This window comes from Onychostoma macrolepis, chromosome 25 (assembly GCF_012432095.1).
Source record: "Onychostoma macrolepis isolate SWU-2019 chromosome 25, ASM1243209v1, whole genome shotgun sequence".
NCBI lineage: Eukaryota > Metazoa > Chordata > Actinopteri > Cypriniformes > Cyprinidae > Onychostoma > Onychostoma macrolepis.
Genome location: NC_081179.1, coordinates 14,713,126 through 14,728,670, shown reverse-complemented (window position 1 = coordinate 14,728,670; position 15,545 = coordinate 14,713,126). Strand labels below are relative to the sequence as shown.

Here is a 15,545-nt window from a genome sequence, read left to right as displayed (position 1 = left end):
TCGTTTGTTTTCATATATTGTCAAAGGCAAACAACACAATAACGCCACCCCGTGGACTACATTGAAAATACATAATCTCGATAATTAGGTCAGTCCAATGTCATTGCTCTGTGTTTAAACTTCTAAATAACTCCTGATGCTAAGAAATTCGAATATTTTCAGAAAAAATGATGAATGTAGGCTATGCTACGTGCTTAGCATTACGCACATTTAATAGCTTGAATTAGAAAGCTCTGTTTTGCCTTCGAGGTCTGTAGTCAATTAGCTGTTATATTCAAAATTACCCCTTGAGAGTTTAAGATAATTTAATAATAAATTGATGTTTTAAACAGACCACTAGGGGTCAGTGTGTAATTGGACATCCAAGGCACTGCATTGCACGTTATTAAAAACCAAAAGGCAAACGTTCATAATTTATTCATTTTATTTATTTAATTCATTTGGATAGCGAAATGACACAATGAAAATACCCTGAATATTCCTCCGGGAGGAGGGTACTGAGAGAAAATGAAGAAAAAAAGAAAAGAAAAAAAGCACGGACCTAAATAAAAACTTCTCATCTTCTGTGCAGGAGCCGCTCGGGTGCAGAGTGAGTCAGCAAGTCCTGATGCGCAATTAAAATTCATAACATACTGGGTAACTTTTCAAAGTTTTACAAGGGCCGACAATAAGGGGAAACTTCAGAGCATCAGGTTTCATTCCAGACTAGGGATCCATTTGGCATTAATATAACGGGATCACGCTGTAATTAGCAGGGCTTGCAGTCTGGGTGTACCTTGGCTGCATTGTCAGAGTGACAGGGATCAGCTGGTCAATTTGTATGCAAATAGGGTGAGGCTTAGCCAGGCTTTGATTCGCCAGCAGGGCTCGCTGACATCAAGCCGCAATGAGTGGAGTTCTTACGAAGCACCAGCTCCAGTGCGGAGACAAAGTATAATAGCTGCCATAAACATCATTTCAGCCTTTGGTGTGTATTCTGTCAACAAGAAATCTCTGCTTGGTTCCACCACACGGAGGAGATACTTCTCTGGTGAGCGCTAGATCTGAGCGAAACATACAGATTAGATGCTCTTTCGCGATGATACTGATAGGGGTTAAACAGTGCGGTGTAGTGGGGGATGGAGAGCAGGACAGTGATCCACTACTGTCTCAGGGAAGTGAACGATGCTATCTCAGTTCCCCGCTGGAGCTACATCGAGTGTCAGAAGCGCTGGAATCAAGGCTCAATAAACGGGAGAACTGAGTGCATTGGATTTTCAAGGACGCGACCTTGTGATGCTCTCCTTCTGTGGCAGTGTTACAGAAGCCATGTGCTCCTCGAGATGATGTATGAATGCTAGAAATGCAAAATAGGGCTGTCAAACGATTTAACATTTTGATAGAGTCACAATAATTGCGTTTAATTTATTCATATGAATTGTAATGAAATATAATTAAAATATAGGCTATCAATATTCACCTTATTGAAGTAAGGTGCAGAAGTAAGCAATTTCCTGCGAGTATGCGAGACTTCCGATTTATTAGCTGTTGTGGGAGAATACCTGACATAAAACTACTGTACTGTTTATTTTGTGCTGCAAACCAATATGTTTATTACAGCCTAATGGTAGTAAATTGTATAATACAATAACGAATATGTCCACGCGTGATGTTACATTAAAGCAACAGTTTATCCAAAATGAAAATTTGCTGAAAATTTACTAACCCTCAGGCCATCCTTGATATAGATTAATTAGTCTTTGTAGGAACAGATTTTGAGAAATTCTCACCAATGGAGTGAATGGGTGCCGTCCAAGCAGCTGATAAAAACATCACAATAATCCACACGACTCCAGTTCATCAGTTAATGTCTTGTGAATGGAGAGAAATATGTAGAAATCAACCACCTTTTACAAGCCAAAACAGACCAAAGCAGCTCTAAAGAGTTAAAATGCCTTAATGATGGATTTGTGTTTTACAAACACAAGATGTTAATTGGACTGGAATCATAGATCATTTGTGAAATACTGAAATGTTTTTATCAGCTGTTTGGACTATAATTTTGACGGCGCCCATCCACTGCAGAGGATCCATTGGTGAGCAAGTGATGTAATGCTAAATTTCTCCAAATCTCCATCTTGGATGGTTAATTTTTAGCCCGTTTTCATTTTTGGGTAGTGTTTGTTGTATTTAATATCAGTAAAAAAAAAATAATGTGGTAACAACGCTAATAGAAATCTAATAAAATATGGGTATGCTTCCTGGTCAGAGAGAAATAAATGACATAACACAGACTTAACAAAGAAAAACAATAAAATTTAATTTTTTACATTTATCGATTAACATAGTTCAAATGAAATATCATAGCTATACTCATGAATATTCGTACATACATGATTATTCAGTATTCATGATGAACATTATATTCTGTAATATTTTGAATCTGAAGCATGTTAGTCATATTACATATTGTTACCATAATTATCATTATTATAATCATGATACAGTGAAACACTGACCAAATATGGCAAGTCTGGTCATCTTCCAACTCAAAAAAATTAACAAATAATAACTAATGGCAGTTGTTCATATTCCATGTGAAAATATTGCACTAATATGTCAATGAGTTCTGAAGGGGACATATTCCGGGACGTTGGTTACGATGGAAGAACAATTTTTTTTTTTTTGATGAACTGAAAGTGCACTGTAGACTGATGCATAATGATGTAACTTGTCCATCGTGGATATGCCATATATGGCTTAACCATTTTGCCATGCGGTGACCATAAATTCTGTCTTGGATTATTTCAATTCTCAAACACCAGAAAGGAATGAGCATCCTTTATGAACAAATAAGCCACCAATACTTCTCTGTAATTATGTTGATGGGGTTAAAAATGCTACTGTATAACAATCATTAATGATACCTCACTTTGGTTATGATAAATAATAAATGCACAGAATATTATAAAATGCTACAACATAGACGCACAGTAAAACACGCATACACACACACTCAGACCTGAAAAAGAGAAATATTACAGTGTAATGTATTGTGTGCTCTGTAATACTAACGAAAAGCTCTTTGATGCTTTGATATTTAACTCATTAATATTCAACATCACGTATAACACTCTCATGTGCATTTTGCCTTGCAATTTATCCGACTTCAACGCAGGGAATGATGTTAACTTGGAAAAAATCAGGGTCTGAAAATGAAAATAATTATATGATAATCAAATGCATATTGCAAGAATGGAAGAGAATAGAGAGTGGAAGGACCGAGTGATGCATAATGACAGTATCTGCAGACTGATGATGACATTATATATTTAAATTATGAATATATATTAACAAAACAAACACATACACAATAAATAGATATATACATAGACATGAAATGTAAAATCATATAAATTATACAGTATATAATAACCTGGGCCAAAGCAGGGAATTTTCATGATACACCTGTGTAAGCTTTGCTCAAAAGGAAGGACACTTAGAAAAATACTATTCCTCCTTTTACCACCAGCCACATATGGCATATCATAACATGTGCTAGGCTAACTATTGTGTTAGCAGAGTTGTTTTTATTATTTTAGTCTGCTGTACCTCTGCTGAAATACATTTTAAATGGTTAAAAATGTTTAATTTCACAGATATGAAATATAATACATACTAACCAAAACATGTATTGCACAAGCAGAAAGCATATATAACCTCATGCAAATTGTGGGGTATAGGCTTACTGCATTATACAAAATGTGCATTTGAACAGAAGCAAAACAGAAATGAAACATACAAACCCAAATTCAAATTTGACTTTGTAATTACAGGTCTTAACTCATAAGCTTTGGTAACTGCAGTGGGCTTTTTTATAACTGCGTCATATTAGTAGTGTCGTTGCCATTGTCACAATCACCCAGTATCTTTTGTTTGACAGGAAGAAAGCTGCAATTTACAGTTCAACCTCTGTGCAAGTACAAAAACCAAGCATACAGTTTTATTGCTTAAGTACTGCACAAGTTAACATACAAAGCACATACAAAATGATTGCAAAAGATTCTTAATATTCTCGGTTCTGTTGTGGAAGTGAGGGTGTCGTTCCCTGGTGTCCAGACACTAAGGCAGTATTGTTACAAAAAGGAAAGGCCATAGATACTGAGCAGTACCTCTTCGTCAGCAAGGAGGTATGTATGGGGTCAAGGTCTAGCAGAAAGATCATACTAGGTCTAGATAATTGGGATGTTGAGGGCTAGGTTTGTTTGTGCATGTGTGAACGTTTCTGTGCACCTTTGTGTATATAGTATCTGTGCCACCTGCCCAGAGAGACCTGTACGGCGTGTTCTTTCACAGTGACAGATGATGCCCGACTGATGAAGTGCGACGAATGTAGCTTTGCTTCCCTGACCCAGCATAATTCCCTCCTTTAAAAAGAGCACACTATTATAACATGACAATAGCAATCGCTCGCGCACACACACACACAATCACAAACATACGTACGTCCTTTAGAATTATTACTTTGAAGTAACTTTTTTGTTTTTTTTGTTTGTTTTTTGGAAGTCATAATTTGCATATCCCTATATAGTCTTATCATCAGACAATAATATTGCAAAAATTACTGACAGAACTTGGAAGACAAATTTAAGTCACACCTTCATTCTTCTGTCAGTTTTGTTAGTCCATTCCTTCTTTTGGCATTACAAATAGGGAAGTCATTGGACGGATAGAAATCCAAGTCGATGAACATACACCCTCCTTCTCTGGTGAGAAATGTCAGTGTCTTTGACGTATTAAAAAACGTTGCTCACTCATCGTAGGAGGGTGCAATCCATTCTCACAAGTTCGATGGGAGTTTGGAGTGCAAGCTTGGAGTCCCAGGGGTGGACCTGTCACTAGTTCCATGGGCTGGTGACCCACCTGAGGACCCAGTCTGAGTTATGGACAACTTGGATGTTTGTCTTGATAGGACAAAGTGACCGGGTATTGAGCTAAATGGTTTCATAAGGGGAGGGGGCGACGGGAGCGGTGAGTAACCTGAAGCAGATCCTCTGTGATGGGATAAGTCCGGTGGTTGTGGTCCTCTTCCAACCGGCTTGGACTTTTCAGGTAGTCCCGGTGTGGGGAGAGACATGGAAATGGTGCTTAAGTCTTGGGAAGGTAGGTCAACTAGAGATCCGCCCCTTTCTCTTGGTTGAGGTGGTGGTGGTAAGAGTGTCTGAGGGGTTAGGAGTGAGCTTTGGGATCCAGAGATGCTAGCAGGGTGGCTGTGCACGGATATTCTCATCTTCTCCACTGTAGGACTCTGGCATGTTGGGCTCCAGGCTGAAGGTGTGCTACATGGGGACGCATTTCCGGACCCATATTGTGCAAGGGAAGCAAGAGCAGATGGTTCTTGGGAAAGCTGGGAAAGAACATCGGACTGTAGACCAATCTGAGCGTGTTGGGACAGGACACTTGTTGGACTCGGGACTTGTTCAATTATGCTCCTGGGGCGGACAGGGGACACTGTTATAGGAGACTGAGAGGCTGTCCTTGCAACTTTATTCAAATCTTGAATTGGTTTTGTTTGTTGAGGATTTGGCTGAGCTGAATGCAGTTGGGTCAGGATGGGACTTACTGAATGCGCAATCAAAGGAGTAAGGGTGGACACAGCGGGAACTGCAAGCTGGACAGCCTCTCCTCCAATTGCTCCATGTTGGAAGAACCCAGGAAGTGATGCAGCAATGCCGGGGAAAGAGGCCTGAGGAAGTTTTGGTTGAGAATGAAGCTGGGCAATACTGAAGTCTTTGGACCCATGGGAGGCAAGGGGTCTATAGGGGTAGAAGGAAGACTCTGTGATGTTGGAGGTGGTGGTGGTGACTGTTGTTGTGATGGTGGATGGCAGAGAGCTGGAGGACGGTGGCGGAGGTGTGGAGGTAGATGATCTCTCGGTCCTGAGTGTGTCCAGAATTGGGGTCTCTATACAAGAGCTGAACTGCGAGCTGGTTGAGGAGGAGCCACCAAATGCAGCAGCACCCGAAAGTGCAGTTTGGAACCTTTTTACATATCCTGGTTGGTCTTTTAGAGAGCCAAGCAGCGGGACAGGGGGTCGGAAGAGTGTATGGGGCAGATGGGGGTGGCGAGTTAGGGCAATGGCGACTGAAGTGGTGGCTGCCGCAGCTTGTAGAGGAGCCTGAATAAGAGGTGCCCAGATGACGGGGGTGTGGGAAGATGGAGTTGGTGCTGGGTGAGGAGCTGGAGGAGGTGTCTGCATGAGGTGGGCACAATGAGCCATATCCCTGTCATGCTGTACAATCTGCTGGATGATCTCATTTTCTTGGTAGTTCAGAACTCCGGAATTGAGATCCCGTTGGACCTTGTGCTGGAGTACAGAGTTCCGTTTTCCTGTGAGGACATAAAAGGAAGACAGAAATGCATGGATAATAAGCTCAAGAATGTATTTTGATTCAAGCTTTAAACATGTCAACATGTAAGGCTTGGAAAATTACCATGTTTGTTTGATTTTAAATGATGCTGTTAAACAAATTATTTCAATGAGTAAAATATTAACCTTACATGCCTTATCAACATTAAAATCAAAACTGACCAAATTTACGGTCTTATTGTTAACTACATATAGTGGGGAAAAAATTATTTGATCCTCTGCTGATTTTGTACTTTTGCCCACTGACAAAGAAATGATCAGTCTATAATTTTAATCCTAGGTTTATTTGAACAGTGAGAGACAGAATAACAACAAAAAAATCCAGAAAAACGCATTTCAAAAAAGTTATAAATTGATTTGCATTTTAATGAGTAAAATAATGATTTGATCCCCTGTCAATCAGCAAGATTTCTGGCTCCCAGGTGTCTTTTATACAGGTAAAGAGCTGAGGTTAGGAGCACTCTCTTAAAGGGAGTTCTCCTAATCTCAGTTTGTTACCTGTATAAAAGACACCTGTCCACAGAAGCAATGAATCAATCAGATTCCAAACTCTCCACCATGGCCAAGACCAAAGAGCTGTCCAAGGATGTCAGGGACAAGATTGTAGACCTACACAAGGCTGGAATGGACTACAAGACCATCGCCAAGCAGCTTGGTGAGAAGGTAACAACAGTTGGTGCGATTATTCGTAAATGGAAGAAACGCAAAATAACTGTCAATCTCCCTTGGACTGTGGCTCCATGCAAGATCTCACCTCGTGGAGTTTCAATGATCATGAGAACGGTGAGGAATCAGCCCAGAACTACATGGGAGGATCTTGTCAATGATCTCAAGGCAGCTGGGACCATAGTCACCAAGAAAACAATTGGTAACAAACTACGTTGTGAAGGACTGAAATCCTGCAGCGCCCACAAGGTCCCCTGCTCAAGAAAGCACATGTACAGCCTGCCTGAAGTTTGCCAATGATTCAGAGGAGAGACTGGGTGAAAGTGTTGTGGTCAGATGAGACCAAAATCCAGCTCTTTGGCATCAACTCAACTCGCCGTGTTTGGAGGAGGAGGAATGCTGCCTATGACCCCAAGAACACCATCCCCACCGTCAAACATGGAGATGGAAACATTATGCTTTGGGGGTATTTTTCTGCTAAGGGGACAGGACTGTACCGCATCAAAGGGACGATGGACGGGGCCATGTACCGTCAGGGCCAGGGTGTTGAAGCCAGCCAGGGTATTGAAAATGGGTCGTGGATGGGTATTCCAGCATGACAATGACCCAAAACACATGGCCAAGGCAACAAAGGAGTGGCTCAAGAAGAAGCACATTAAGGTCCTGGAGTGGCCTAGCCAGTCTCCAGACCTTAATCCCATAGAAAATCTGTGGAGGGAGCTGAAGATTCGAGTTGCCAAACGTCAGCCTCGAAACCTGGAGAGGATCTGCAAAGAGGAGTTTTACAAAATCCCTCCTGAGATGTGTGCAAACCTGGTGACCAACTACAAGAAATTTCTGACCAACAAGGTGATTGCCAACAAGGTTTTGCCACCAAGTACTAAGTCATGTTTTGCGAAGGGGTCAAATACTTCTTTCACTGTGCAAATGCAAATCAATTTATAAATTTTTTGAAATGCGTTTTTCTGGATTTTTTTGTTATTCTGTCTTTCACTGTTCAAATAAACCTACCATTAAAATTATAGACTGATAATTTCTTTGTCAGTGGGCAAACGTACAAAATCAGCAGGGGATCAAACATTTTTTTTTTTGCCTTTCCTTTTCCATGGACATCACTTAAGCTGGGGGTGTTCAATCCTGCTCCAGGAAAGCCACCTTCCGGCAAACTGTAGCTCCAACCCCAATAAAACACACCCGAATGAGCCAATCAGTGGCTTTAGGGTCATCAGAAACTTCCAGGTGGGTGTGCTGGAGCTAAACTCTGCAGGAAAGTGGCCCTCCAGGAGCGGGTTTGGACACCCCTGACTTAAAGGGATAGTCCACCCAAAAATTTTAATTACCCCATGATTTACTCACCCTCAAGTCATCCTAGGTGTATATGACATTCTTCTTTCAGACAAATACAATCTGAATTATATAAAAAAATGTCCTGGCTCTTCCAAGCTTTATAATGGCAGTGAATGGTGGTCAAGATTTTGAAACAAAATAAAGTGCGGCCATCCATCATAAAAAGTGCTCCACACGGCTTTGGGGGGTTAATAAAGGCCATCAAATGCAAATTGGTGCGTTTGTGTAAGAAAAATAGGGGTTGGAATATTCAGGCACTTCACGATCCAATCCGATTCCAATTCTGGGAGTCACGATCCGATTCCAAAACAATTCTTGATCTACATTTTTTCCCCAATCAATTCTTCTGCTGTTAAAATACATCTTTACAACTTTACATTTTAACCAAAATTGCAGTTTCTATGCTTTTTGTTTATAGTTGGAATCTCTGTGTATCAGTACTGCCATCTTAAAAACAGGGGTGTGAATCATCACTGGTTTCATGATTCAATTCAATTACGATTATCTTTATCAACTCAATATCACAATGTGTCACATTCTCAGTTTTCAATATTACTGCACACGGCTACATTTTCATGTAGATTTTATATCAAATTTATTTTGTGCAAAATTTACTTTATTTATTTTTTTATATATAAGCAGGCTACTTTAAAAAAAAAAAAAAAAAACTTATTTAAAATAAGTGTTCTTTAAGTATCCGAACGTTTACAGACAATAGTTAAGGGTTTTTCTTTTTTTCCTCAGCATTATTGCTGTTTGATTATTACTGATGAGATCATAGACAGTGGCAGCTTTAACAGGCTGCATTCACACCAAGTTTTGTTTACAGCAAAGGTTTATATCGAAATCCTCTGACATTTTTCTTTACAAATCCTGGTTTTGTACTTCTAATTCGTGACTGCTGTTTTGTTTTGCTCTCTCCTCTGCGTTTCCGTGCTCGTCTCACCGGAGCTACGCTACGCTACGCCTGTCATCTGGTGAGATCCCTCTCTCCTGAAAACGCGTACAACAGTTACGCGACATGGTTTATAAAGTTTTAAATATGAATATTTTTCTTACACAAATGTATCGATTTGCTTCAGAAGGCCTTTATTAACCCCCCGGAGCTGTGTGGAGCACTTCTTATGATGGATTGATGCACTTTTTTGAGCTTCAAAATCTCGACCACCATTCACTGCGATTATAAAGCTTGAAAGAACCAGGACATTTTTTAATATAACTCCGACTGTATTTGTCTGAAAGAAGAAAGTCATATACACCTGGGATGGCTTGAGGGTGAGTAAATCATGGGGTAATTAAAAAAATTTCACAGCGGTTGTTTGATTAAAGTTAACCAATAGACAAAATTTTCTCATTAAATATACTGTTTCAATTATAATACATCACATTATGAAAGTAAAAAGAGTTTCAAACTGCAATTCATGCTGATTTCAAACTGAAAAAAGTACAATAAAATAAAGGGACAAGATGCGACCACTTAAACTTAAACTCTCCACTCTTCAAGGACATCTCAGAGCAGCTGTGAAAAACAAGCCTATTGAACTGACAGCTCTCACCTATGCGGTCAAGCCGATCGAGGGCTACGGTCTCAAAGGCGCGTCGCATCATGGGGTACTCCTCCAACACCTCGTTGAAATGGTCCACAGAGAGCGAGTACAGACGACAGTATGTGTCTGCTCGTACGCTGGCTGTTCTTCTGCCTCGAGTCAGCAAACAGATCTCTGTGGACGTTTTGCAACATGAGCAAATTGAAAGCCACATGGGAAGAACATGTATCCTACTCTTCTTGTAAGAGCAACCATGTGGAAAGAACATATTTACAAGTTTATATATGTACGTTTATGTATATAAATAACAGAATGAAGCGTAAATAAATGAATGTATGAATGGGTATACCCTAGTATCTGAGCATTAAACATCAATGTTTCTTCAGCCTAAATTTAGAGCACTCCAGCACTATTAATATGTGCATAAATTCACAATAGTGGAAACCATGAATTAAATATACTTGCTGTAAATGCAGTGACTCAGACTTTATATACTTTGAGGTTGCTTTTTTGAATGGTCTTTTTTAATCTGTACTCAGAGCATTAAAATACCATTTTGACAGCTTAGAGTTGTACTCAGCCATCATCTGTCCAGTCAGATCACAGAGTAAAAGCTCTATCTCAAATGCAGAGGAAATTTCTAAGCGACAGACAAGCAGGAGGTCTGAGGAGAGGACACAGGGGACTGTCAACACTAATGTGGTAATTGGGTGTTCCCAGTCAGTATCTCGCCTTCGCACCTAAGAAATACAGTTTTACTGTTTTCCCAAAAGTTCACTGACTAGTTCATACCATTTTTAAACACTGAAGAAGTGAATTTGCATGATTCTCTGTACAACTTTATGGAAATTGTACAGTTAAAGCTGCAAAGCATTGTTTGACAACTCCCACAAAGCTTCACCACTGAATTGCATAAACCACAGTTTTTTCTTGTTTTCAGCATAAAACTAGTAATGTCTTATAACAAGCAATGACACTTATTAATAAACCTAATTCAAAATCTATTCTGATCGAAACTGATTTGAATTCTGATTGGATAACACATGTGCTCAGGTTCATTTGGGCAGTCAGACTGTCACTGAAACAAAGTTTTACTGCTCAAGACAGCTATTTCATTGATCGGTTAGTTAGTAAGAACATTTATTTAAAGGGATAGTTCACCCAAAAATGAAAATTCTGCCATTAATTGCTCACCCTCATGTTGTTCCAAATTCGTAAGGCCTTCGTTCATCTTCAGAACACAAATTAAGATATTTTTGATGAAATTCAAGGGCTTTCTGACCCTCCACAGACAGCAGCGCGACTGATACGTTCAAGGCCCAGAGAGGTAGTAAGGACATTGTTAAAATGGTCCTTCTTACTACCTAACGATCAATGAAATAGCCATCTTAAACAGTAGAACTTTGGTTGTGTGACAGTCTTTAAGTGTTGTATTCCAATTATAACAGGTTATAACACTTTAGAAATTATCAAGATATTTTTTCATGCTTGCATGTGTGCAGCTGATATTAATGATGGGTACTGAAAAATAAGAATACAATGGGGATAAACAAGGTGCTTTTTGACCTTCAAGAACCTGAAAGATAAAGTGGTGTTGTTTGGGAAAGAGAGGTGTAGAGGAGGCTGTAGAGATTATTCTCATTCTCTTTTTCTCTCTGTCTAGTCGTCACGGCCAGAGTCATAAAGAACATGCTGCCAAGAACCACTCCATCAAAGCACACACACTCACTAGCACAGATCCTGACTGAGGTAGAAAGGGGGGAAAAGGGTGGCATGAGGGTCGGGGAAGAAATGCAAATAAAGAATCAATGACATGGTGCATAAAAATCTACTTTGTTTGGCCTTCCAAATGAGTACACAACTAGAAATCAGTTATATTTACAATACCGTTCCAGGACAGTTGTTTACGCGGCACGGCACAATGCGTAAAAAGACCATATGAGTCATTATAATCAGTAATTATGTCCTCACTGAATGCAACAAATGCCTCGTTTATAATGGGTTTTATTGTTTTAGTCTTGTCGCGCCGGGACACGGCATCACAACACGGTAAGGGGCGTAACATTTCTGTCACATGCTTGAGGTATTCGGCCAATCACAACGGACTGGATAGCTGGCCAATCAGAGCACACCTCGCTTCTCAGAATGATGACATTTTTACACATACAAAATTCTTTAAAATGAATTGTATACATAGTAATTGGAATAACTGAATTAAAAATGCAAATAAATAAAGTTTAGTTTTGGTTCGGTAAAATGTTTAAAATGTTTTTGAAAGTAGTCTCTTATGCTCACCAAGCCTGCATTTACTTGATCAGCAATTCAGCAAAAAACTGTAATATTGTGAAACATTATTAAAATTAAACATTTTAACTATATTTTAAAATGTATTTTATTCCTGTGATGGCAAAGCTGAAATTTCAGCATCATTACTCCAGTCTTCATTGTCACATGATCCTTCAGAAATCAGTCTGATATGCTGATTAGCAGCTCAATAAACTTTTTTTTTTGTTTTTTGTTTTGTTTATCAATGCTGAAAACAGTTTTGCTGCTTAATATTTTTGTGGAAACTGTGAAATATTTTTTCAAGATTCTCTCATAAATAGACAGTTCAGAAGAAGAGCAAGAATAGCATTTATTTAAAATAGAAATGACTGTCTTTGCTGTAAATTTGGATCAATTTAATGCATCCTTGCTTCTTTAAAAATAAATCATACTGACCTCAAATTTTGAATGGCATTATATAAGATTTTGTGCACTGTTTCACATTCTATTTTTTTAAATAGGAACATAGTGGACAGTATACAGCATATACTTTGCAGTGTGTAGTACTATTATTATATTCTCAACTTAACCAGATAGACAAGAGAAAGAACAGATGACATATGGGCACTGGGTGAGCTCAGTACTAGGCCAGAATCCAGCCTGCTCCTCCTTTCTGCACTTTCACACAGGGTTTATGGGAAAAGAGATTATGAGCGGCTTGTTGAACATGTAATGACCTCAAACGAGCCTGGGCAGAAGGAAAGGGGTTTTTTGGAAAATATGATGACATTTTTTTTTCTTGACTAAATCTGCAGCTCACTGATAGCACAAACTGCTTAGTTGTGATCCCAGAACCGCACAGGAGACAGTAATAGAGTTTATAATGGCACAGAACGCCAGGAAAGAGGCTAGCTTGCATTCGGAGACCAGGTGGTGTATAATTTATTTCAAAATATTTGCATCACCCTCATTTTCTTCAGAAAATAGAGCGTGTTGATTTGTTTGGTAGACTCACTATTTGCATACAAGGTAAAATATAATGTGAATAAATTGTATTTTTGCAATTTAAAAGGCATTTAATAATGGGACATCATATAAATGATGCCTTTATAAATGCCAAAATTAAAAAAAGAAAATGTACAAGACAAAAAAAAGAAAGTAAATCTATGTGGATTCGTACAATGGTAATGAGAAAAACTGCAGTGAACAGCCTCTGATGACAAGGCTCAACTCAAACCGTTATCTTCCCCTCCTTCCTCAATCTTGTGAGGGAAATTAATTTCATGAATGGTTAACTTATGCTGGGTGAGGAATTTCCCCAGACTCCAAAAGCGTGGCCATTCACTGATTTGGTTCCCTGGGAGAACCAGCCGATAACACAGAAGAACATGGTGGGACCAGCCTGAACATTAAGCACATAAAGCCTCTCTAATAAAAACACAAACTTATTTGCTGCAACTTAAATGCCAATTCATCTGCATTAGCTTCTAAACGAATCTGCCTTATACCATGCAACATTTTAAAACTATCATCATATAAGGGTCAAGAATCAAATGGAAGTTGCATCAAACCATCCAATTCAACAATATCAGTGTTTTCTTACCTCCAAAGTAAGACCCATCCGAGATCTTTGTCTCTTTGCTGCCCTTCGTCAGAACAGTTAGTACACCGTGTTGGATGAAATACATCTTCTTGCCGACGGTCCCCTCTCTGATAATGTAATCTCCTGGCTGGAACACCTCGAAACGTAACTTGGTGAGCATGGAGGTCACAAAGTTGGGATCCGCGTTGGCGAACAATGGCATGGTAGCCACAAGCTTTCGACAGTTAAAACTGATGATTTCCTGTAGACGAAGAATGTCAACATTCTGTAAGTGGATAGAACTGTTCAGTACTAGAATACAAGCTACGCATTGGAAGTATTCACTAACTGGCTTACATGTTACTACTAACCTCTCTGAGTGGTTCGTTCAGTTCCCCCAGAATGCTCTCCTCGTCGAACATCTTCCCCTGATAGCGATGCTCATAGTAATCATGAATCCTCTGCCGCATGTCTGCAGGAAGTTTGTGGAACGACATGTACTGCTCCACCTGCTTGTACTGTACAAATGACATATACACTATATTATCAACCTGAATATTACATATTTATCTACATGTTCAGCAACAATAGTCAAAAAAATTCTAGAGGAATGTGGACAGAAATGCTAATGAGATTTCTATAATCATTTGAAACCATTTTTTAAAGACCCTAGTGGGATCAAATATGAAACCAGATAACATCAAGAAGACAGATAGATAGATAGATAGATAGATAGATAGATAGATAGATAGATAGATAGATAGATAGATAGATAGATAGATAGATAGATAGACAGATCAAACAGAGAAATTCCAGTTTATCCTGTTCTTAGATTATCCAGTAGAGTTTTAGGATTATTGCCAAATCAAAGACTGTTTCCAAACCAAATCTAAGAATCTAATTGACACCTGACCCTTCTTGGAAACAAAACAAAACAAAACAAAACAAAACAAAACAAAACAAAACAAAACAAAACAAAACAAAACAAAACAAAACAAAACAAAACAAAACAAAACAAAAACTACAAAGAAAGCAAAACAAAACACAACAAAATCAAACAAAAAACACACACATAAAAACAAAACAAAAGCAAAGCAAAAATAAAAAAAAGTTAGTTTCCAAATAAAAAAATGTGTTCATTATAACAAAAAAAGCAAAATTAAATGGCACCTTTCTAACATCATAATTTGCATATGCACAATGTTACAAATATGGTAATTATTCATTATCATAGTATATGTCAACATACTATGAAACACAACAATTCAGCATAGAAAGCAAAAGCAAAAAAACAACAACAATATCAAACAAAACATACACAAAAACACAAAGCAAAGCAAACATTTTAAATGACCTAGTTTCCAAATAAAGAATTTTGTTCATTATCACATTATTTTCTAACATCATAATCATTTGCACATGCACAATAGTACGAATATGGTCATTACCGCACTATATGTCAAAAGTACTGTGATATTATATGATATATGATACCATCACCTTACAATGGTACTGTCACTTCTTTTAAAGGATCACTTTCCAATATTTTTGTACTTGGAACAAAGAAGCTCTTAGTAATCCATTGACTTTTTAAAGTCTTGTCATGTACGATTTTATGATTAGGTGTGAATAGGCTTTAAACCGTCCGTAGACACTGAGTTGTTGTGTCTAACTACACAGCTACCAATAAATAAATATTGACTAAATGTCCTGCAAAGCAACAGCTCGG

The 15,545-nt window shown here is 38.6% G+C and overlaps 1 protein-coding gene and 1 long non-coding RNA gene across 2 annotated transcripts in view; one reads left to right on the top strand and one right to left on the bottom strand.

Annotated features, from left to right (window-relative positions):
• The first annotated feature begins 969 nt into the window (after positions 1 to 969).
• The window catches only part of LOC131534492 (uncharacterized), a 28,150-nt gene continuing 13,574 nt past the window's right edge, over positions 970 to 15,545 (top strand). The window contains exon 1 of the long non-coding RNA XR_009269361.1: positions 970 to 1,030. This is a non-coding gene — a long non-coding RNA (uncharacterized LOC131534492). The remainder of the gene's footprint in view (positions 1,031 to 15,545) is intronic.
• hcn4l (hyperpolarization activated cyclic nucleotide-gated potassium channel 4l) overlaps positions 2,669 to 15,545 on the bottom strand; it is a 29,435-nt gene continuing 16,558 nt past the window's right edge. The window contains exons 5-8 of the mRNA XM_058767389.1: positions 14,188 to 14,334; positions 13,838 to 14,078; positions 9,979 to 10,143; positions 2,669 to 6,369 (exon numbers count right to left, since the gene is read on the bottom strand). Of these exons, the coding sequence (XP_058623372.1) occupies positions 4,820 to 6,369; positions 9,979 to 10,143; positions 13,838 to 14,078; positions 14,188 to 14,334 (2,103 nt within the window). The 3' untranslated portion in view covers positions 2,669 to 4,819. The remainder of the gene's footprint in view (positions 6,370 to 9,978; positions 10,144 to 13,837; positions 14,079 to 14,187; positions 14,335 to 15,545) is intronic.